This window comes from Anser cygnoides, chromosome 24 (assembly GCF_040182565.1).
Source record: "Anser cygnoides isolate HZ-2024a breed goose chromosome 24, Taihu_goose_T2T_genome, whole genome shotgun sequence".
Lineage (NCBI taxonomy): Eukaryota > Metazoa > Chordata > Aves > Anseriformes > Anatidae > Anser > Anser cygnoides.
In genome coordinates, this window is record NC_089896.1 from 3,798,298 (window position 1) to 3,821,995 (window position 23,698).

At 47.2% G+C, this 23,698-nt stretch overlaps 1 protein-coding gene across 4 annotated transcripts in view; it reads right to left on the minus strand.

Moving 5' to 3' along the window:
• Positions 1 to 23,698, minus strand: part of ARID1A (AT-rich interaction domain 1A) — a 63,203-nt gene that overhangs the window by 30,669 nt on the left and 8,836 nt on the right. For all 4 annotated transcript variants that reach the window (XM_066982597.1, XM_066982598.1, XM_066982596.1 and 1 more), the window contains 3 exons: positions 6,200 to 6,412; positions 5,055 to 5,516; positions 3,759 to 3,872 (listed from right to left, as the gene is read on the minus strand). In XM_066982597.1, the coding sequence (XP_066838698.1) occupies positions 3,759 to 3,872; positions 5,055 to 5,516; positions 6,200 to 6,412 (789 nt within the window). The remainder of the gene's footprint in view (positions 1 to 3,758; positions 3,873 to 5,054; positions 5,517 to 6,199; positions 6,413 to 23,698) is intronic.

Here is a 23,698-nt window from a genome sequence, read left to right on the forward strand (position 1 = left end):
AGAACCCTTCCCCCATCAAAGCACTGCTGATACCAGTGTGCCTCACACAAGTTTTGGTTTCTACAGATAGAAAAACTTCACTGAAGAAATAGCAGAAAGTCCATTGAAAAGCACATACAGCCAGTATATACTGGTAGCAAATCAGTTTTGCTCTATACATGGCTTTTAGGGCCAATCTGTTAAAGGTCCTAACACCACAGTTATCAACTTCTGTGGTTAGGAAGGTGCTAACAGCATGGCAAGCACTGTCTCTATGCTCTACTCCGCATCCACTTCAAAGACACCAGGAACCCGTACTCGACTCCTTCAAGGCAGAGACCAAGGCAACGTAACACTCTGCTCCACGTTGCACAAGGAGATACGAAATTCCTTCCAACAATCCCAAAACTCCAGAGGTTTCTGCAGCAGAACTGACTTCAATCCAAACCCAAGTGGATGTCCTAGCACCTTGTTTGCTTCCCCTGTACCTGTTACCAGAGCATCTTCCAAGCCTAAGCAGAAGGTAATTAATAGCTAGAAATATTTGACTTCTACAGACTCCGTACCCAAGCCTCCAAAGGTAGAAACACTGAATAAACTGGATATGACTTGCCAAGAAGAATTCTTTGCTGAAGAGATGAGACTAGGGAATCTCCTGGGAGAGTAAGATTTATGCTATGGATTACTATTCCTCTATTACACCCAGACACAAAAGACTACACTTCACTTCTCCCATACACAATTGGAATCTAAGTTTAGTTTAGCTGCAATCCTGACAAGAGATTCCCTAGGGAAGCAGCAAATTCTTCAGAGAAATTCTTCATCCAGCCTGCTACAGGAAAAGAATACCAGCCAGGACACTCGTGTGGATGCATTACTCTTTAAAAGACATCAGCGCATTCACACGGGCAGCAGCATTCTCCCCCAGTGCAGCAGGCACAATCTTCAGAAAGGGAACAACAAACCAAGGAATACTTTAGCTAGAACAGCCTAGTAACACCAGCAGAAATAGAAGACCAGACATTTTGCTACTTACAGATGTTCAGACAAAGCACTAGAGCAATCAGTAATTTGACTCTTCTGCTGTTAAAAGTCTTAATACAGGAACACAGTCAGAAAAAAGTTTAGTTAGGGACACAAAAATCACTGCCAGGAGGACACCTTGAAGACCTCCACCCAGAATGATCAACGTTACATTTCTCAGGCAGATCCTAACAAACCAGCAAGATCTGACAGGAGTTGAACAACTTGACCACTTTGCCAAACCAACACTTAACATCTCTAGGAGACCACCACTTCCTGAAACGGTGACAATGACAGCCAAAGATATATTCCCACTTTTACTGCTTGAAGTTCCAGCATCAATACGATGCACAGTATTAAACGTGTGAAGGCTAAAGACTCGTAAAGGCGCTGGGTACATAAATTTAACACTTCGTAAATAAGTACCTAAAAGCAACAACCTCCTTCTCCTCCTGGAGCTGATCTACGTTTAATTAAAGATGATGCATCGTACGATTTGCCCAGATTCCAGGATACCCAGTGAGCTATTCCACAGTGCCCACGGAGGCTTAGAAGAGGACTCAGAACCCCACAAAAAATTAAAAACCCACAAACTAACTGCGCTTCTGTAAGTCATATATAATAGCAAAATAGGGATCTAGGAATCCCCTTGACTAGTATAAAACTTTCTAAAACAGACAGAGTGAGCAATATAAGGAAGATAAAAGAAATTGATAACACCCTTCCAGTGCAGCTTTTCTGCTTCTAAGCTTCCCCAGGCCAAGGTTCGTGCAACACACTGATCACTGGAACAAAGAATTGACTTCCATACACCTCAGAGGTCCTCTTTACACCACTCCACAACATCGCTGTCTGATGCATTCTCACTTTACAAACGGGTGCTGATCTTGCCCTACAGTACCCTAATTAGAGGAGCAAAGAATTATGAAGCACACGTAAGAATAGAGGTGAGTTGTTCTTCTTGCAGGGAGTTTGGGGTGTTTGCTCGTTGTGTTGTTTTGTTTTTTTTTGGCTTACCAAGGAAGAAAAGGCCTGAAAGTACACCAGGGTTAGGTGAGCTAAATGCTGCTTGTTTTCTTAAACGATAATTATTTGGTGATAGTCAGAAAAATAAGATGACTATGAAGTCTGTTTAAAACAGAAAATAAGCTTTACAGCTAGCAGATTATAAAAGCCAGACCAAATTTTTGTGCCCTGGATTTCTTTTCAGAAAACCTCTGAATATCTGATTAGAAATTAGTGGATACGTTATCATTTAAAACTTTTAAACTGGATAAAATTCCCTCTTTTCTAAGTTTTCCCTCACTCTTACGGCAGAGATGCGTATCTTTTCTTAAATTGCTTGGGAAAAAGGAAAGCTTGAAAGGGGCCAAACGCATTAAACCACAAGGTATAAAAAATTCCCACTGGTGCTGAGAAGGAGCCACTTCTGCTAAGCAGAGCAACTAATTCCTATAATCTGAGTCAGAGGGCGCTGATTGGTAGGATTCATGAAGGCTCTATCAACAATGCTACTAAACAGGACTTCCCACCGTTCAGCGCTGGAGCAATTTCTTCAATTACTTCAGCGGCTTCACTTTTCCTACATTCTTCACCAGAAGATGGGTCACATGGAAGAACTTGTGGAGAGGCAGAGTGGAAAGAAACATGCTATTTAAAAGGATTTTTCCCCAGGCCTCAGAACAAATTAAATCTTTGTAATCGAGGTCCAAAAAAAAAAAAAAAAAAAGGAAAAAAGAAACAACCCACAACTACTCCCATTAGGTGGTCAGAACTAGAATCGCTTTGTATTTTGGGTGACAATTTGTACCCACAATCCAAAGGAATTATTTCAAGGGGCTCACAACAAAGCTGTTCTCATTGCTGAGAGCAAAAATAACTTTGCTGTATACACAGCTCACTTTCCTCTGACCAATCCAACTGCAGCTTAGAAAACAGACTTAGCCAGCGGCTAAATAAAAAAAAATAAAATAAAAAAACTCACTCACTTCCTACTGGTTAAAAGTGAAAGTAACCAGCAAAAATCAGAATTCAGCAGCTCAATACTGTTCTTCCAAGTCAGAGGCACAGAGAGACTTAAAATTTCTAACCTTTCTCCATTTTCTTCATGAAGTTTTAACCCAAAACTAAACTATTCTGGTCCAAAACTTACTGGAAAACTAGGCACTGATCATATACACAACTGTTCACTGCACCTTCAGCAAGCAGATTCAGGATGCAAAAGAAAATATAACTCTTCATCTATCAGGGAAGTCTCTCTGACTGAACTTCCTCACTCCAGGTATTAATAAACTTGTCTTTTCCACCAACTGTTCAGTCAGAATGGACCAAAGAGGCTTAAATCAGCAGTATGAGGATCCAATAACACAGAAAGGGAACAGCTCTCCCAGCCCCTAACCACCTATCCAACAGCGGGAACAATGGAGTAAAATAAAAGTGAAACACCTTTGCCTGAAGGTCAGAACTTACTCTAACAGTAGCCAGGCACTTCAGACGCTATGAACAGAAAACTCAAGAAATCTTTTAGCTAGAACTTACAGACCAGAGTACCTAGGGTTAAACTTTACTCTCAGATCCATTACTTTTGTAAATTACATTTAATCTCCAGTGGGAAGCCAGAAGCTAATGACTTGGTAAAAAGCACAGGCAGCCTCCATCATTCCCCTTTCCATGTGGAATACTACCAGTGCTAATTTATCCTGCTGTGCTTCTGATTGCCCTCACCCCATTCACTCCTCCAACAGCTCACCACTCACCGGCAGGCTAGAAGGTCTGGACTGAAGATTCAAGTTCATGTCTTCTTGCCCTTTACTGGAAGCCATTGAGGGAGCAGATGACGCCTGGGACCCAAATGATTCTTGAGATAACTCCTGAAACATCAAGACACACCAAATAAAAACACAGATGTGAATAAAATAAAGGCTCTGCTGGAATCACTCTGATGTATTCTCACACTGTGGAAGAATTATGTACCCTCGGTGACATTTGCCCAAAACTGGAAATAGGGCAGTAAGGAGTTCAAGCCAGCACGCCTACCGCTCCACAGGAGGATAAACGTTGCTGGACTACCATAGTGACTGTTGGAAGTTGAAGTCCAAACCATGACAAAACAATAATTATCCAGCTTTTCCTTATTACAGACAGATCCTGAAGAACAGAGACTGTCCTGGGAGGCTGCCCACTTGGCTTCTCAATCTTCTAACATCTTACAACAGCTCTAAGTACTTTATTACACAAACACGGCAAGTCAATTAAAATCTTCAACTCTTCATACGCTACCTTCAACGCACTGAAATGTTTGCTGAAAGGTCCCAGCTAGCTTTTCACACGACTATTAAAATAATATTAAACCTTGCTGAAAATAAACACACTGGGAAAAAAAAAAGATTGCTTCGTGATCTTTATCTTCAATTCCACGTGCTTCACCTTTTATTCCTCCTCCCTAAAGCCAAGTTTTACATTTAAGAGCAAACTCTCCCATCTATGCGTCACTCCGCAAAACGTCTTTTATTGGCTCAATTTCCACTTGTGCTGCCATCTGCAAATGTCTGTGAACAAAACTCCACCCAAGCAGCAAGGAACCAAGGAGCTTTCCCATGCTCACATCCTCTGTGTGATCAATACACCTCCTGAAGTCTTGGACTGAGATAGAAAAGCACCAGGAAACAGGGTTTTTTTTGTAGACTCAGAAGCGCCCTGCTATCGTGCTAACCCAAGTAGCTCTGTAGACCACCTGGAGATCTTCCAGAGACCACAGCGTGAAAACCATGCCAGTACGAAATCCTTTGGACCAGTATTGCCAATCAGCAGCATTTACTCAGAACTAGTCTTCAAAACGGCAGTGTTACCGCGGCTCAGCCTGTTACCACCATAACATCTCTGTAAGATACAGATCTAGACACAACAGAGAAGGCAGCACATCTATTATCGCAATCATTCCAGCCAGCTTGCTGACGCGTAGCTCAACCAACTTTAACGCACAAAGAAAACGATTCGCCCGAGTTTCTTAAAAAAAACACTCGCAGAAGGAACCAAAGCACGAGCCAGCCTACCTGAGGAGGGGGGAAGCGTTGCTGGGAATACGCAGACTGCTGCTGCTGCGGCTGCGACTGAGGGTATGAAGATGACTGCTGAGAAAGAGCCGAGGAAGCTGTCTGCTGAGTTTGTTGCTGCTGCTGGTAGGGCGACTGTGACTGCTGCTGGGAGTAGGGAGGCTGACTCTGTTGATGCTGCTGGGCTGTGGACTGCTGCTGAGGATATGGAGTTGGGGACTGCTGATGGGGCGGCTGGGACTGCTGCTGAGAATACGCAGGCTGCGATGTCTGAAGTTGTGGAGGTTGAGACTGAGGCTGTTGCTGCTGCTGATAAGAAGGCTGAGAGTGAGGGGTCTGGGATGGAGGCTGCTGAGAATATGGAGGCTGCTGCTGCTGGGGATGAGGGCTTTGCTGGTTGTAATATGGAGTCTGGCTTTGCTGCCCATATGCACTGGGACCCTGCTGTCCATAAGGCGGAATCTGCAGAAGAAGAGGGTAGAATCATATCGGTTAAGAAGCAATTTTAAGCACACACACAAATTAAGATCGTACTCAAGAAGCAACAATTTAGAGCGCTATGCAGAGCAGTTAACTGGGAAGGTATTGGAAATGCCACTACCTATGTAAGAAAGCCTCCCAGACAATATCAAAAGTCACTTGTGTACGACACTAAATTACACACCATAACTAAGTTTTTAGGGATTTGACCACACTTCGATGACAGTAACGTTAAAAGGAAAGAAGGCTTGCTCCAGAAAAAAAAGACAGCCTTTTAAATCCTGCCAACAGTCCAGCAGGAGCCACTTGGTTTACTTAGTGAGCCACAACTGACTTGGAAGTCATTTCCACTGTAAGGAACAGCTTTGTCATTAACAGAATACAGTGGTGTGAGTACCTTAGTCCCTGTCTTATTTATTTTTTCCTTGGTTCTGATTCACTGCTCTGCTGCTACCTCTTGTTTCAGTAAGGCTTTCACAGACCCTCATACATGGATCACACCTGGATTCAGGTGTGGTGCAACATATAGCCTAAAGAAACGTCATTTTACCTAAGCAACTGATTCCAACCTGGTTGAAGGTGCTCCCTTCGTTAGGCACGGTACTTTGCTGCTCTTCTGCCTGCCCCTGCTGCAAACAGAGACTAGAGAAGCTTGGGTGCTCTACCTGCTGTGCATACGAGATGCTGCTCATTGTACTTTGCGTCCTGCTTTGCATTCCCATGGGATATCTCTGGGGAGTCTGCGGCCCATACGGCTGTCCGGGATAGCCATGTCCTTGCTGTGGCCCCGCCTGAGGTCCCTGCTGTTGTGTGTATGGGTTGTTTCCTCCGTATGGCTGAGGCCTCATCTTCCCCATCTGATCCATTGGGCTTGAAGGCTGCAAAGCAAGTTGCGACACATGAAGTACATCCGGCTGCATACAGGAATTGTTCCCAACCTCCAAAGAACCCCCAGAAGAAAACTTCAACAGGTTGGTGCGGAGAAGCAGAAGGCAGCCTGCTCCTTCTCAGGTGCCACAACCCACGGTTACATTCTGAAGCACAGCACGGTTCCTGCTGCCCTTTCAAACCCACAGACATTTCACAAAGAACAAACCCAACGAGAAGTCATTTTATGCTGACAGATCTCCTATGGCCAGAGGACAGAAAAAAGGTGGGAAGGATCACTGAGATGAGTTATCAGTGCGAGTGGCTTTTCCCCATGGCAGGCAGTAGTTTAATGTCCAGATACTCCACAACAAGGTAAATTTACGCTGGAAATTTAAATATTCACAAGAAATGCTTCTTCTTTCGCATTTAACAAGGTCTCCCAAAACACTACAGGCTGTTAATTTACACTCACGCATTTCAATTATTCCACGTTGATGCAGTAATACTGAGCAGCGCTACCGATGTTCAGTGTTCAAGACTGAAGTTCCGCGTTTTGATTTTTAGCAAGAGCTTTGTGTCTGCTGCCTTTTGTATAATGCAGGTTTCAAAATCAAATTTCTTTAGATGCATGAAAAAACACTGGTCAGCCTTGGAAGTCAAGGCCCTGAATTTTAGAGCAGACATCATGAGACGAGCAAGTAAACGCAACTTTGCTTGGACTTCCTCATCTGCACCACCTCTGCCTGAAGCCAAGGCATAAGAACAGTCAATCAAATTTCCTGAAAATACTACAAACCTCAAAAACACAGCCCTTCTACCTAGGCAGTTGCGTTACCACACTAAAGCGAGGTCTGCCTTCAGCCTGATTTGGCGTAGCGACCTCTAAATGAATCCCAGCCGCAGTCTTTAACCTCCATCACTTGGGCTGAATAAGCACTGCTCCCTGATCTCCCGATGACCTAACTAATACCAATTAGACGTTTTCCACCACATCACCATGACAATGGGCTCTCTATTACACCATTCCTTCCTGTAACTAGCCCTAGGGTGGTATTTGTACGGATCCACCCTCTCTCGCTGAGATCAGGTGCTTGAGGAGTGGCACTACAGGCCCGCACAAGCAAATATCGCACAAAGCCAGCTCCTGCTGGAAAGCTGAAAGAATCCCAGGCACCAGCACAGTATTTCGGTTATGTTTGCAGAATCTGCCCTCCTAGGAAAAAGTTCGTGCAGTATGCTACACTTCAGAAAATCCTACCTCAACAGCCAGCACAGCTTGAAGTCCCAACACGCAGACCCTGAAAACATTTGTTTGACCAGCTGTCTGCTACTTCGTGCCTGCCAGGCAAGCCGCACAGCACCATGCCCACGCCAAAAAGAAGGGAGCAGGGGCACAACGGGGAGTTAATGGCGCTCTTGTGGGCCACGGGAGGGAGTTTCACGGGGAGGGCAGGCGAAGCACCCCACTTTCGGCAAGGCGGTGCGACCCGCTCAGCCAAAAGCGGGCTCCCCGAGAGCAATTTGCACCAACGTGGCACAAATCGGTGAAGAACGAGATCCAAGCCCCCTCCTCCCCTCCCGTTCAGACCCAAACACCCCTCCAAACACGATGTTTGCCATCCTACAGAAGTTGCTCACAGACAACCATGTACGCTGAGCCAATATATGATTCTCTCCATCAAGACATTTTTACAGAGAAACATGCCCTGCTACGGTCCTTTGTGCTCATTTTTTTCCCCGTTTTAGTCCATACTAAAACAGCCCTGGAGAAGTTTCATGGTTTATGCCGAGGTTACTGCAGATGCTACTGCCGAGGAGCATGGATTGAGGCTGCAGTGCCCTGGAAGAAGCCCGGAGGAGCGCTGCATCACTCCCGGGAGGCTGTACCCCCCACACAGGGGTTCTGCAAGCTCTGAAGAGGAGCTTCCATTCACAGGGACAGAAAGGAAAGAAAAAAAAAAAGGTAAAAAGGCCTCGGAGTGCTTCAGTCTGAATCCTCAGAGCTACGCTGACTACCTCCTGAATGGGAGCATCCATGTGGAGCTTTAATACACCCTAACGGATGCAAATTGCGTTTACATCTTCCAAGCAATTGTCCCTAATGCTTCCCGAGCTTGCCTTGTGGGTACCACCTCAGATTACTGACATCTTTTCCCTCCCCACACTATCTTCTTTGGTATGTTAAAACAGTACCACCAGGACAGCTTCCTTGCCCCTAGCCTTTGGTAAGTCGATGCTCTTTCATCCTACCCCCAAAAAACACAGGCTGTGCCTTTCTTCTGCTACCTGCTCAAGGGCAACTTTTGGTTCCTGAACATTTCATCATCTTTTCCATTTGTTACTTGTTTCCCCCTAGTAGTTACCTCATCTTCACAGCCCGCTAGCAAAAGCGGCTTCTCAAATACATTCTTGTTCATTTTCTTTTCTTTTCTAAGTATGCACACACCACACGCTGCCTCCTCTGCACAGATTTTCTTGTCTGTGGTCACCCACAAAGCTAACCAGATCTTCAGGAAGGACAGAAACAAGGTGAAGATCCACTTTTCCATGACTTTTACAGGAAGCACGATGACCGTTAAAAAATTTCAAGAAACATTTGGAACGGTTTATAGAGCCATTAAAAAAAAAAAAAAGAAAGAAAAGAAAAAAGCAACCCAAAACCCAAACATATTTCCAGGATGTGACCAAGTCGTCACCCTGATGGCTCAGCGTGGGAGGACTCGACATGCTTCCAAACTGCGTGGCTTTGAACTGCCACTCTCCCACGAGGCCCTAGCACCCAGAGATGCTAAAAACAAACACGAAGAGCATCACTCCCCATCGCAGCCTTGTAAGTAAAACTCTATAAGCAGAAGAAAAGTAAATGCCAGTTGATTTCCTCCAACAAAGGAACAATAGTTCATACACGCACCCGACCTGTTGCAAACAACAGGCTAACTTGTGCTCCCTGGGGCTGCCGTGTACATCTCAAACGCTGCAACACCTCGTTCCTTCCTCCCAAATCTCCCAAAAAAGACAGACACCGACTGCACTGACAGAGCTTCAACTCCTCTCTTCCTAGCAGCGTTGCTCTGTCTTCGAGAGCATACCATCAGAAAGCCTACTTGACTCTGCCCTCTCAATCCTTGTAGGTAAATTTCACCACACGTGCCTCCCAGAAAAGAGCAGTCCAGGCTGAAATACAGCGAAGCGCCGATCGATCCAAGAGCTGGAGCGAGGAGCGGAGGTGCAGCACGGCTCCTCCGCGCGCCGCTGTCAGGAGGGATGGCAAAGCCGAGAGGAAGCGATGGCTGCTCACTTGCAAAAGCACTTGAGGGTAAGTAAGGAAATACCACGCTCCGACTGCAAAAGGCTGGAGAGTCTTCTCTGGACTGATACATGGGAAATCCTTTCAATAGGAAACCACAGGAGTAGATTACTGTGATTACACTTCAAAAGCAAAGGCCCTGCCACAGAGAGACATAATTGAGAGAAAGTGTCGCTCCTTGATCACTGAAGTCCAGACCCCCTGCTTACACCTCCTTGCATTCATAGGAATTGCTTCTATTCTCCCTTCAATCTCGGTATCTCTGCTGTTTTCTAACACTGTTAAGTACCAAAACTTGGCAAAACACCGCCCTGTCACCAGTCAGGCTTTAAAAAGTAAAGTTGTTTGGTACGGCGTTGAATGAAAGCAACCGAAAGCCAGCGCTCCAGAGAAACTGCTGAGTTCTCAAGGAAATTTAAGACATTTCTAGCCTAAGAGCTTGTAACAGCAAGCCCAAAGCAAGCTTAAATGGCCGAGTTCAAACGCTCTCCAGATCAGTATGTGCAATGTAAAGCACGTCAGACCCCCACTACGAAGCAGCACCGTGAGAAGCAGCTAAAAACCAGCGGCAGAGCCTCCTGGCTGGGCGAGCAGGGCAAAAAGCTTTACAACAAACACCAGCCCCGAGCGGAGAAGCGAAACGACTGACAGCCAGCACTCCTGCTTCTCCGCCGCACGAGCACACAGGTACAGCTTTCTAAAAAAGTAAATAACAAAATAAAGAAAAGAAGCGCTAAGTGGACAGGAAGATTTCACAAAAAATTCTTACATTTTGTCCCGCAGAAGAAGCGTTTGGCCTCTCCAAAAAGCAGTTTGCTGAAATTGGAGGGGACTTGCTTAATGGCCCCAGCAGGAAAATGAGTAAAGAAAAGAGGCAAATCCCACTTCGGAAGCAAGAGCCAAACCCTCCACAGCCGTACAGAAAAGTCTAATTCTGACCTTCCCCATCACCTTATTACATATTTGTACTTTATTAGGCCAGGGGAAGAAAAGGGAGGAGAGCTCTTTACTGAGCTCTCCAGTTTCAAGTCAGCGTCATTCGGCTATTGGCAAACAGAGGTATTGGCCACAACTGGTTTCCTCAGCTGCCCCCAAAAAACTAAAAATAAAAAGGCCAAAAAAAAAAAAAAAAATCAAAAAAGCACTAAGCTCTCACCTTGGATCCAAAAATCTTTTCCGGAGCAGATTTGTTGTCCGTTTTTTGCGATAAAAAACAATAAAAAGCATTCCTGGCTGTTTAACCGAGAGAAGCCCTAATTGATTCCCACAGTAATTAACCTGCATTTTACCTCGGAGAGTGGTAGTTAAGGAAGTCGGCACTGCTATTTATAACTCATCTCAAATTGAGGGCAGACTGCCTAAAATCTAACACATCCCAGCTGTACTCCTGTTTGAACTGGGGCCAAGGGAATTTTTTAAAGCAATCTTGGCACTGAATGAATGACACCAACAGTATGAGCGCGCGTGTGGTTGTGTTGTGGTGACGTAGCAGCGGAGGTGGATGGAGGGGGGGGGGCCGATCGCTGTAATCCCTCTCCCGAGCGCTCTCGCCACGCGCGCGGGCCCCGGCCCCGGCTGCACGGCGCGCCGGAGACGCCCACCGAGAGCCAAACACAGGAAACCCGTCTTTTCCTGTGGAACGCCTTGAAGTGAGAAGCACATGGCTAATCTGCATAAAAGCAAAGCCACGCCACCCCTGCCAGGAAGGTTAGTGCTCGTAATCTCTGGCCACGGAGCTGGCTGCCTGCGAGGACTTGGACCCGCGCCTGATAACCCAGAAAGAGCCGAGAACAGATGGGCAAGGACCCCGGCAGAAACAGCGCGGCGCACGTGACTCGCCACATGGCCCCGCGAGCACAAACTATTGTTTGGCTGCTGAGCGCCGGTACAAAGAGCCCGCCGGGTCCTGCCAATTCAGCACGAGGCCGCAGCTGCTCCCGGGCCACCCCCGGGCCGCTCGGGGGGACAGGGACCGCCGCATCCCGAGGGCCGAGCTGAGAAGGTGCTGAGCAGCGCCGACACCGGTTAACGCCGTCCTGCAAGCACAAGGAATGAGCTGGTCACCTCCCCGAGGCCGAATCCGGATGGGATCTTACGGAAATGAAGAGGTCTTGGAAGAAGAGCGCGCTCTTTCCTCGTGTTTCCAACCTCTCGTTGCCCGAAGACGAGGGCAAGCAGTCACCGCAGGCAGCGAAGTTACAAAGCGGATTCCCACGTCGGCTATAAAAACGGTGTGAGTGATGGACAATGCTGGGAAAGGGGGATCGTTTTCCGTACGAATCAGTCAATTGGTATCACATCCATATTGGATTTAAACCAAGCAAGAGAATAAAACCACCTGTGCTCCCCAAACCGTTCTGTGACACGTCTATCAAAATCGATCAGCTATACAAGCCCGTAGAAAACTGTAGAAAAAGTTGAAAAGCAGCAACAGAGCATTAGCCTAACTGACTGCTAACACCTACGGCAGCTCAGGGAAGAGACCTGGGTCCAGATTCAGCAGCTATGCCAAGGAAGGCCAGAGAACCTCCACCTGAGAGTCCCTGGCCAACGGTGAATCGCTCGGGAAAAGCTTCTGAGCTGCTGAGAGGACTCATCAACTGACCATTATTTACAAAAAGAGACCCAAATCAAAAGGAAGAGGCCGCACCAAACTTTGCCATTTCCAGTACGTTCCACATCCTGCGAGCTGCCCAGGGCTCCAGCTGCCGTAAAACACCAACACCGGTAAGGCCACGGAGGTCCCAGCTCCAGCACCCTCAGCACGCACCCAGGGACGAGGGATTTAACCTCCCGCTGCTGAGCCCTCCCCGTAAACTAAACCTCTGCCATATTTTGAAGTTCAACAGGTACAATTAGAGTTACATTACCTGCAGCATCGAGACAAACACAGCTTTTGGCACACTCACCAGCGTTACGCTGTGTCAGGTGTGACGGTACCAGCACAGAAAGCACGGGTGCTTGTGAACAAGCGTGGAACCCATCTCCACATGGCAGTGGGGTGGGCAGAGGCAACAGAGCCAAGGGAGGGACATCCAACGGGCAACACGAGATGCTTCACAAACCCTTCCAGCCACAGTTCACTCTCCTGCCCTAGGTTTGCACTTCACTCACTTCTGTGCCTACCTGTAGCCTCTGAAACTCCGTGCAAAAGTGATTCAAATCCCTCCGTACCAGCCCAGAGTTCAGGCCGAGGCAGGAGCACCAACTACCAAGAGGCCTCGTTTGCGAGCAAACACGGCTCATCTTCCAGCGAGGAACACTTTCAGCTGATCTATTTAAGGTCTAAGTGGCTGCGCTAAGGTCAATACCCCAGCCCCAACTCGCTACCCTTTATAGCTTCCTGAGGGGCCGGCGCGCTGCGTCACGCTTCATTGCCTCTCTCCCTGTGGTGCCCTGTTTTTAAAGAGAGATGGAAGAGGCCGAGGTGAAATTAAACATTAAGATAACAAGAAAAACCCTCCTGTAGTAGCTGAAGATGTCCCCAAAAGACAAAAAGACCTAGAAAACCCCACGGCGAACACTAAACTAACATGGATCGCATGTCCCATCAGCATAGCTAAAACGAGCATACTTTACTCAGAAAAGTCACAGAAATGCTTACTTCTTGTAGTTTTCCCCTCCCTTTTTAAAACTTGAGAACTTCACCAGCCTCCTTCAGTCCCTCAGTGTCACCAGGGAAGCGCACAGCCCACGCCGGTACCGCTCAGCACCCAGCAGTTATCTTCCTCACCCATCGCTTTGGGGAATAAGCAGCCCATGGGAGACCAAAGCCAGCACCCCTGAGGGGCACAAGTAGGCTCCTGCAAGCACCAGGCTGGAAACAGCACTGAAAGGCCCCGTGTCACCCCCACGGCGACAGTCAGCTCTGCTTCGAGGTCCCTGTGCCTTGTCCTCCCCACAGCACCCTACACCTCGTGGGCAATGCCATGGGGCACGTGCCAGAGACACCAAAACCCGACTTCTGGAACACAGCACGGGACTGGTTTCAGGGTTACAAACACTCATCCCCCTTGGAAACTTGAGATAAAGCCATTCTTATGTGAGCTACAGAAAAATAAATCACCACCGCCCCCCAAATCCAAGAATCTAACTTAGATTCGAGCACATTAACCGAGGGGCAGAAAGCTCACCTTGTTATCAACGTCCGATGCAAATTCCCTGATCGGTTGCTAAAATAACAGACCTCTGCTCAATAGTTTCAGTTCTACGAGTAGAGGGAGCCTGGTTTTCTTCTGATTTTTTCCAGTAGGTCAGAGTTCGACCAAATACTTTCTATTCCTCTAATCTGCTAACACACAGACCTCAGAATAAGCTATAGAAATCAGCATTACACCCAAAAGGAAAACGTTTTGTAAACAACCTCCCTCACCTGCTTCTAACCAAGTTATTTGGAGCTCCTGTAGATTTAAAGCCAGCCCTGCTAAACGTTGCTCCTTTCTTTGCCTATAGATTTATTACACTCGTTCCTTTGGGGAGATTTTCTGTAAATCCATTATACTAAGTCTTACCAGTGGAAACAAAGATGAATAAGTTTTCTCCAAACAGCTATACTGCGAACTGTATCTTCCTGGCTAAACATAATTCAGTAATTACCCTATTAACATTTCTCAGCAAGAGGCCAGTCCACACATCTCGGAGGACTTTCCTAAGCACCACTTTTACTAATACTCTTCAAATTGATTAAAACTGATCGGAGTTTTGCTTGCAGGATCTATTATTACAGAACGCTTTACTCCTGAAAGAAGCAAGTCAGAAGATCCGGCCGGGAAGTGAAATGAGAGCCCCACATCAAACCCTCATCAGAAATAACCCAACAGGAGCGCAGCGTTCATGCCCAAGTACAAGAGGGGATCTGAGTTTATTCTTTTTCTTCTTTTTCTTGGAAAGACAGAAGGAAGGTGCTAAGCGTGCCCCCGCTTTAAACAAAGTGCATTTGTTGATCTCATCTTTCCCTCCTAGACTGACTTTAAGCCCTCCTTAACAAATTCAACAAATCCAGCTTATCGAGGCTCTGGATTTCAGTTTCTTTCTTCAGCCCGTCACTCTCTGACACACGGTCACACAGCTTATCAGACCACATTATTTAGGTATCTCTTAGGACCCTCGATGCAATATTTCAGCTGCTATCATATCGGAAGATGACATACAGCTGGTTTTCTGCAATCTTCAGGATCTACTCAAAGGCGGATGCACGCTCACGTTAACAAGACATTTTTCTAGACTCCTGTAGAGCCGTGGTACAAAGGGACCTGAAGAAGATTTACACTACAAACACGGAGGTGGGCTGAACAGGGAGAGGGGGAAACTCTGCTTTGTTTTTATGCAAAGTTACCACTCGTATAGATGCTGTCATTATGTAGTATCCTTTTGCCAGCACGACACCACTGACGGCTTGAACATCCACAGTGTATAAAGTAACACGAGGGCTGCACAGGAGCTCTGAACCGCAGGGAAGAGACGACCCGAAGTCGGCATGATGTCCCCTTCGCTGTCCCGGCTCATCCTCGCACTCCGCAGCAGCCAAACGGCAGCGATGCGTTGTCTGCATCCGATGAGTCGGCCGGGCAATCGGCTCCTTCTGCTCTCATCTCAACTCCTTTATCAGGCACTGAAGTGGAAGCAGGAGCTGACAGCTACCTCCGTCGTTATTTGAACGAGGCAGGGGAATCTGACAAACACTATTTGCCGAATTAAGTGCAGTCTAAATTAACAAAGAATTGGGATCCTTTTGCAACAGCTGGGGACTGGGGAAGTTTTCAGACATTTCACAGGTAGTTGGAGTCAGATTACCCCGTTTGCTATTTAGAGGGTCAGTGTAACTTCTAACACCTCCAGTTTTATTTTCATGCCTAAGTATAAACGGAAATTATTTCCTTCTATCCACAGAATTCGGTAACTGGCTGTCCCCTCGCTCCCAAACTCCAACTCGTTTTAGAAGCACGCTATTTATCCAACTCAGCCCACGATTTCCAAAGTGTCACTGCTGACTCCTCCCAAAATCTTCACCTCAGCTCTACGGGAGACGACCCCAAGAAACATGTGATAGTTGTAACGAGGTGGTGTTCCTTTTAGGATGGAAAGAAACTTCCTTCCTGAATATTAAATCAGGCTTTAAGTTTAGCCACCCTCCTACGTCCGCTCTAATGAACTGGAAGCAAGTCAACAAAAAGACGGTTAAGTGTCTTATTACAGCGTTTTCATTCCAGGCCTACTTACACACCAGAAGGAGCGAGCAAGCTCTTGTCGTACCACCGAAACAGGACAAGGCCAAGAGCAAGCCATGAAAAAAGCAAGAGAAGGAAGGGCAGGGATGGAAGAGCAAAGTTACGCCAAGCATCGCCCCGACTTAAGGGATCTGATTTCAATCCCGAAGAGCGCAGCTGCTCCAGTTCACCAGCAAGACGCAAAATCTTTGCCCTAAACACCAGTGAAAACCTGAAAGGCTCCAGAAGTTCAGCAAATCCATTCGGACAACTGAGACCTGTGGCAAACCCCAGTCATGCAGCTAATTCTCCGTAGCGCCTGTTTCCGTTCAAACGGGCAGTGCTGCTCTCAGAGACAGATGTCTTTTGGTACTCAACTCCATGGACATTTGTTTTCCACAACTTGAGCCCTGAAGGAAGACCCAGTGCAAAAGAGCTCGCTACAGTTTATTTTCCGGAACGAAGTTAAATTTACCAACTCATTAAAAGCCCTTTGCACACAGAAATCCGAGGGGGCCCAGCGCACGTTTAAGAGTATGACTAGGCACCTCTAGCACATCTCCTAGTTCTAAAGACACCTTCTTTTCATACGAAGACAAAACTTAAACAAGCTCTAAAAAATGAAACAGAAAGACATCACGTGAACTCTTCTGGAGGGGAATTCAGTTGGTTTCACACAGGCAGAAAGCACCCGTCATCAAGAGGAGGGGTAGCAGGCTAGAAAAGGAGCCCGTTACCAGCTTCTCCCGTTCCAAAGCAACAAAACAGGAAAGCTGCACGCTGTCCAGACAGAAGTTATGGGTGAGCTGTCTGGAGACGGACCTTCATACACCATTTAGGGAGGGAAGGAGGACACAGCTAAATTGCAGAACTAGAGATCCAGTCTCTGACTGTACTACCTTACGCAGCTTTCATCATTTTAAGCTATGCCTTAGTTCTCCATACATAAAATGGGAATAAATGTGGCACTGCAGGTTTCTACCCACTCGTGTCTGTCTGAAAGCTCCATCTGTATTTGAATATTTCAACATTTTGCAAATCTGTTTCATTCTCCTGCCTCCCCCCCCCAGTAAAGGGTGGCTGAACAGACTCACCGGACAAGCAAATTCCCGTGGCCACCTACCACACGGGGTTGGTAAGGGCAAACCCTAGAGTTCAGGGCTCTGAAACGCCCCAGGTGTCCAACGGTTTGAATTCCCCTACCGCACACAGCACCAAGATGGAGCAGGACGCAGCCACACTCACGGTAAAAGCGAGGTGCAGCTGTCGGAGGCTACCTCATCTCAGCATACAGAGCTCCATCTTGTCCAGAGCAGCTGCTTGCCTTAATAAGAGCTGCATGTCGGGGCCTGTAGTTTCTCCAAGCCACGTTTCAGGATCACCCAGGCTCTCCCTTGCTTCTGCAGAATAACTGAATTTGTTTAAAAGCGTGTATAATGCGACATAAAGGAACGCCAGAATAATCCAAGTAATCTGAGCTTCGGAGCTCATTGATGGAAGGGACGATCTCAGGTTAAGTTAACCCATGACCAGAAAGGAAAACGCAGTGCTCCACCAGCCACCCTCGCCTCCAAAACTGAGAGTTCAAGCTCTCAGCTCAGCCACGGACATCGCTGCTGCTCCGAGACGGGCCAGCCCCTGGTCCCAGCGCTGGTGCAACCATCTGCTCATACCTCCAGGAGCATCTCCAGGCACCGCAGCCACGGGCGAGCAGCTGGTACTTGCAGCACACCTCATACTGCGCTAGCATTAGCCCCAGCATCATCTCGTTAGGAGCTACCTGGCACCCCTTAAGCTCTATCCGTCCCTCCCAACCTCACCCCAGTATTTTATAGGAGGGATCTGACACAGTGCAGGGTAGCAAGGCTCTGCTTTGCTAATAGGAAGAAGAAAAAGTTACTTCCCTTCTTATTACAGCAGCTGACAAATTTGGATGCTATTTTTGTGGGCTTTATTGAGCCTTCTCTTATTTTAGCCTTAAAATTCAGCCTTCAAGACTCCACTTTGGTTCCACGGAACCAAAAATATTTAAAATTGCAGTAATGACAAGTTACCATCTGCATTCACCAAGGATGCACTCGGTAACTTCGTAGCAAACAACAACCAATCTCCAGTATTTATACCCAAATGATCTATTTGCATCCCGAAAGCAGAGCTGCTGTCATGCCTATGTTGGTGAGAGGAGAGAAGGCTGGGGGAGATGAAAAGACTACGTAGGCAAGAAACGCGGAGCCGCAGCCAAGTCAGCTCCCAGACAGCAGCGAAGACACTGCGAGAGCCCTCGGCGAGCCGGCGCTGTCGCGATTCAGGTACCTTACACTTGGCAAGCCCGGCACAAATCCCAGCCCTGCAGTGGCACAAGGTCATTATTATTAAAAAAAATAAAATTAAAAAAAAAAAATCCACCAGCCCTATGTAGCTGATCACAGTGGTTGGGAGGCCTGGGTCTACCACCCTATGCTCGCTTCTGTCCTTGGGCTTCTACGCCCAGAAAAATCCAGCTTCTTTTAAAGCCAAACGAGCACCGTGGGGAGTTGCTGAGCGAGTTAGAAAGCATGCTGGCAGCTGGGGAGAAGATACCAAAATTCAGAGCTGTGCCAATGCCATGGGGGGAGGAGGAACAGCCAACATTGCACAGTCTTCCCTGGTTTCAGGAACAGGTATAACAAGAAACTGCAAGACAACTCATATGAGAAAAGGAAGAGGAGGCATGACTGTACCTTGACAGCAGTGACAACTCCGAGCAGTTTATGGCCATGTGCAGAGCGATCAGATTTAAAGCTCCCATTAATACGCGCTCACCATCCACTGCAGGCATCGCTGGTACTTTGACACGATGCACTTCCAATACTCCGCGCTCATCATTAAAGCCAGTAAATCTACACCCTGAAGCTCGGCAGCAAATTATATCACGATCTCCTGATACAATATGCCTAATGAGTTATTCTCCTGAGCGCCCGGACCACAGATTTAGTGCCTTGCTCCGGAGAAGAGAAGGGAGGCGAGGGTTAAGGGCTGAACACAGTTGAAAGCCGATGAGGAACACTCGATTGCTCTGGGATATCTCACAGAACACTAATCACTTCATCTGATTTTAATTCCTGACACCAAATCAGCATACAGCTTTTCATAGGAAATCTTGTCCTAGATTGTGAAGTAATCAATCACAATTAACGTGGAAGCAAGCTTTTGCAACGCTGCCATGCCTCGTGAACCAAACAGGAAGGCCGACGGAAGCATCTCGGAAATATTTTTAAAGTAGAGGCTGGGGGGACAATCCAGGAGAGCTCGCCAGCTACTTTGTACATCCACCAGTGGGTACTGGGAGACAAGCATCAGCCAGGCATTTTGCCTCTCCTCCCTCCCAAGCATTACCCAAATGAGTGCTTTTCAGACCATTTCTGTTAGGAACCCAGATCACCAAATCCAGGCTCAGCGCACTCGCTACCTAAAGTCGCTCCCCCCCCTTAAACACACCCCGTGCCAGGAGAGCCAAATTCTGCCCGGAGGCAACCAGAACTGACATTTCCAGTGAGATGATTTTTCATAAAGCCAACGATGAAAACTGTTCCGGGTGGAAGCCCGTGCCCAGAAATAAAGTGTGATCCGGCAGTTACAGTGTGGGGGAAAGGAAAGCCCCTCTGAGAGGCAGAGAACTGCACTTCCGAGCCTCAGTGGCATATCACGATGAACTGGAAACTAGGAGATGCTTAAATGCTCCCTACCACAATACCATACGATTATCCCCACACGATTAAAAAAAAAAAAAAGCCCAACTCTGTTAAAACGCAGCGGTTGTCCTGGATCCTTTTCAGGGACTCCAAAGCACTGCGATAACAAGCCCCCTACACAACAGCAACCAAATGAGTTTGTTTAAAAAAAAAAAATTTTTTTGAAGAAAAGCCCCACACACAGCTCCCCCAGCCCCAAGGGCAGGACTCCAGCGCTCCTTACACCGCGTGCAGCTAAAGCACAACCAAAAGGCCATTTCGGGAACACGTGACAGCGCTCAGTGAACTGGCCTTGAATGCGAAGCCTTTTCCGGGGTGAGCAATGCCAGCTACAAAGTCAGATCCTTAACTCAGAGAGAAAAAAAAAAATCAAGCTGCAACCAATTCCAGCGCTTCTACCATTTCATTGTATCTTCTGCATAGAGGTAAAAGCTTTTCTTCAAACCATTTCACAAGAAGTATGTTTGAGGAAAGACCACCTCTAGTCTAGCACCAGTTTAATTATTTACATACAGTTAATGAATACCAGATTCTCCTCCTAAACTTGTACAGGGTGCATAGTCCTGCAGTCATTTGGACTTTAAATCCATCATCAGACTGTTAAGAAGAATGAAACTCAAAACAAGACTACAGAAGAATCCCATCCAGAAAAGTACAGAGCAAGCCTGCTGCGCTCTGGGACCCTGGAAGAGGTTCAGGTGGTAAAAGCAGGACAGTCCAATCCCTTCGGCGCAGTCCCAGCGAGCACAGTGATCTGGAAATAAAGGGAGACATTTTGCAATTTAACTAGCAAGCTTTTCCTCAAGGAACTGGGGGACGGGGGGAAAAGTCACACGTTTGTAAGCTGGTTATCATATAACTTTCGCCTCCAATCCCAATACCTAAACAGACTAGAACAAGCAGAGATACTCAGTTAAGATGACTTGAGGTAGATTGTTTTTCTGATGTCCAATGCTAAGGATAACAAAGCACCGAAACAGACTGAGGAACCTGCATCGCCTTCATCGCCGTCTGCCCTGTGCTTAGGTAGCGCCGATCCTGCCCTGGAGCAGGAGAACAAGCCAGATGACCTTCTGAATCCTGATCCAGCCCTCTGCTCAGTGAGAAAACCATCGTCACCCACAAAGGCAACGAAGGCAACGAACTGACAGCGAAACGCGCAGGCACCACAGACCGCTCCGCACATTCCTCACCGAAAAACATCAAAACCGGTGCCCCGAACCCGAAACAGAATGGCCGTTTTCAGCAGGTACCCGGCCTCTTCCGCTTCTCAGACCGCATCCACGCTGCTGCAACCACCGCTCCGACACGGGCAGCGCTGAGCCCAAACCCCACAGCCGGCAATCTGGGCGGCGTTACGCACCGGGCCGAGCGCATCCCGAATCTCAGCCCCCGCTGGGGCACAGCGGGTCTCCCACCGCGACGTCTGGAGGTGTAGCTGCAGCTGTGGCCCGAGCTCAGGTTTTAAAGCATTCCTGCTCAGTTATTCACAGGCAGGCTGCCAGAGCAGCGCTGACATCAGAAGGGAAACGGTGATTTTCAGGGCTTCTCTTAGTCAAACCTGAATGAAATCTCACAAGTGAGTGCATGTGGGGGGGGGAAGCACTTGTTTAACCCAGTAATTCTCCCCAGGGGAAATTCCAGAGTCCTCCAAACTTCAAGAATTTCTCTTTGAGAAGAGTCACAGAATCTCTCAGGACGGAAAGTCACGGCTACCTTAGGCCGTGGTCTGACATCAGCGGCTGGCTGCTGCCACCGAAACACTCTCTCCTCCCAGTCACATGCCAGAAAAAAAAAGAATGTGAAAGTGTTGCTCGGTCCCCTCTGGTTTGTCACAGGGCCAAAAACACCCGTGCTGACACAAAACTCGGGGCCAGCCCACAGCAGAACGAGCAGCAGAGGTCTGCTCCGCACAGAGGGGACACTGCCTGCGTCGGGGCCTCCTGCAGCTTCTCCAAAAACCACTCCCCGTGTCTAAAACACAGCTTCTTGGGATAGTTCAGGCATATTATTAATTGTCCAAGAGCAACAGGAAGTTACTCAAGCTTAAAAAAAAAAAGGAAAAAAGGGAAAAAAAACATTAGTAGCAATTTAATACGTCCTTGAAAGAGTTTCAATTGCTATAGGTAACTTAAAGAAAGGGTGACATGCTGGTTATCGCATGAAATGCCAATAACGGTAATGGAGCGGTAGCTTTTCAGGGTTATTTACACAAACTGATTTTTCATGGAAATTTCACAGGAATTAGCGTGCACACTCTCCACCACCTCACTCCCCCATAAAGAAATTTCTTTACCATGAGTGTTTACAGAACAAAACGATCCCTTTCTTGACTTGCTCCTACCCACTTGTCCCTTTTTTCACCCTCAAAATAAGAAGAAAGAAGATTAGAAATTAGATTCTAGCTACAGCTATCATTTTACCCTGAACATACAAAACATTGTTTGCTGTGAAATTTGGAAGTAGCTTTTATTGAGTTTACCTGTCATTATGCAGTATCCTTTACATTTCACTACAGAAAGCTCAGGCCTACACTGTGTAAATACTTACTGAGCTGTGACTGCAACTCAGAAATGCTCCAGGAAGAACGCCACGGCAAACACGGTAATGCTCTTCTTGACGTACTCCAAAAAAACTCAAAAACGCTCAAGTTGCATGACTGAACTGCTGAGTTATACGCTGAGTGCAGGTGCACAGAGGAGTAAGAACCGGGAACCCCTCCCTCATCCATATGTTAATACGTATTATCACATCTTATTAACACACTACAGGAACTGGTAAAATATGCACATGAGCTCAGCCCTGAGAGAGGCAGCTCCTCCTGTTCCAGCCCTGCTTCTTTCACTCTACGAGCCTCTGCGGACAGGCTTAGGCGCTGCTTCTCTAAGCTCAGAACTCCATTAAAAGGGTCTTAAGGATGCATTCAGCTCAAGCCATGCACTGGGGGAGGAACGACGGTCTCACGCTTACAGCACAGGTTGAGCCTCACAAGACCCAGATTCCATCCTCAGCCCTGTCCCAGCCTCCGTGCCTCACCTTGGCAACTTCCCCCATCAACGTCTCGGCTGCTTCCACTGAAAAACAGTCACTGTAAGAATGCGAGACCTTATGTTCCTCCTCTACATACCAGGGCAAAACAAATGACTGCCTGAAGCCTACGGTTTCCACGGAATTTCAGCCTCAAGAAGAGTAAGCGTACACTCAACCCCGCAGAGATGACATTTAACTTATGATTGGAATTTTACTGGAATCGGTTTATAAATACAGCACAGTCTTCCTGAGCCTGCAGAAAACACGCGCGGCCTCTCGTTAGGTGACCAACTTCTCCGCTTTTCCAGCCACTAAAACGAAAAACAGAAAGTCATCATCAGCCTCCCTCATGTCACCCAGGAACAGGTGGACGGCAGGGACCCAGACGGAACGCGTCAGTTTTGGTCCAGTGTGCCAAAGAAAACTTGCTTTTTTTTCTTCCAATCCCACCTGTCACTCGCTTCAGGCCGGAGGTTTATCGCTTTGGCTAACAGACATCCAGTATAGTTTTACCAGTGCACGTGCGTAACCTCCTAATAAGTTAAGGGCTGAACTTCTGCAAATCAGCTCATGGCAGGAAAAAAAAAAAAAAAAAACTTTTGCAGGATTTCTCCCCTATAACCCTTCATTTTTCCTACCAGGAAGAAAGGGAAGATACTATTTTGCACCCTTATTGCTGCTTTATGGACCCTTCCAGAAAAGGAAGCAAGTGGCCCTAACAGCAACTTTAACACCGACCAGCTTATCTTTTTCATTCTCCCCCTGCACTTACGCCTGCCTGCCTTCGGTTTCTTGCTTTGCTGCTGCCCGAGAGTTTCAAACATTCTTGGCAGGAATTGGGCAGCGGCATGCTGATGAGCTTTTCCCCAGAGCAATCCATCACACAGGAGTTGCAATTCAAAAAAGAAATCAAACTGACTAGACAAAGAATTTCAAATCCACCCGGTAAAAACTGGAAAGGGCATCTTTCTCTAGTATTTTAATTACGGAAGATCACGGATTCAGATTCGTAGGGTAAAA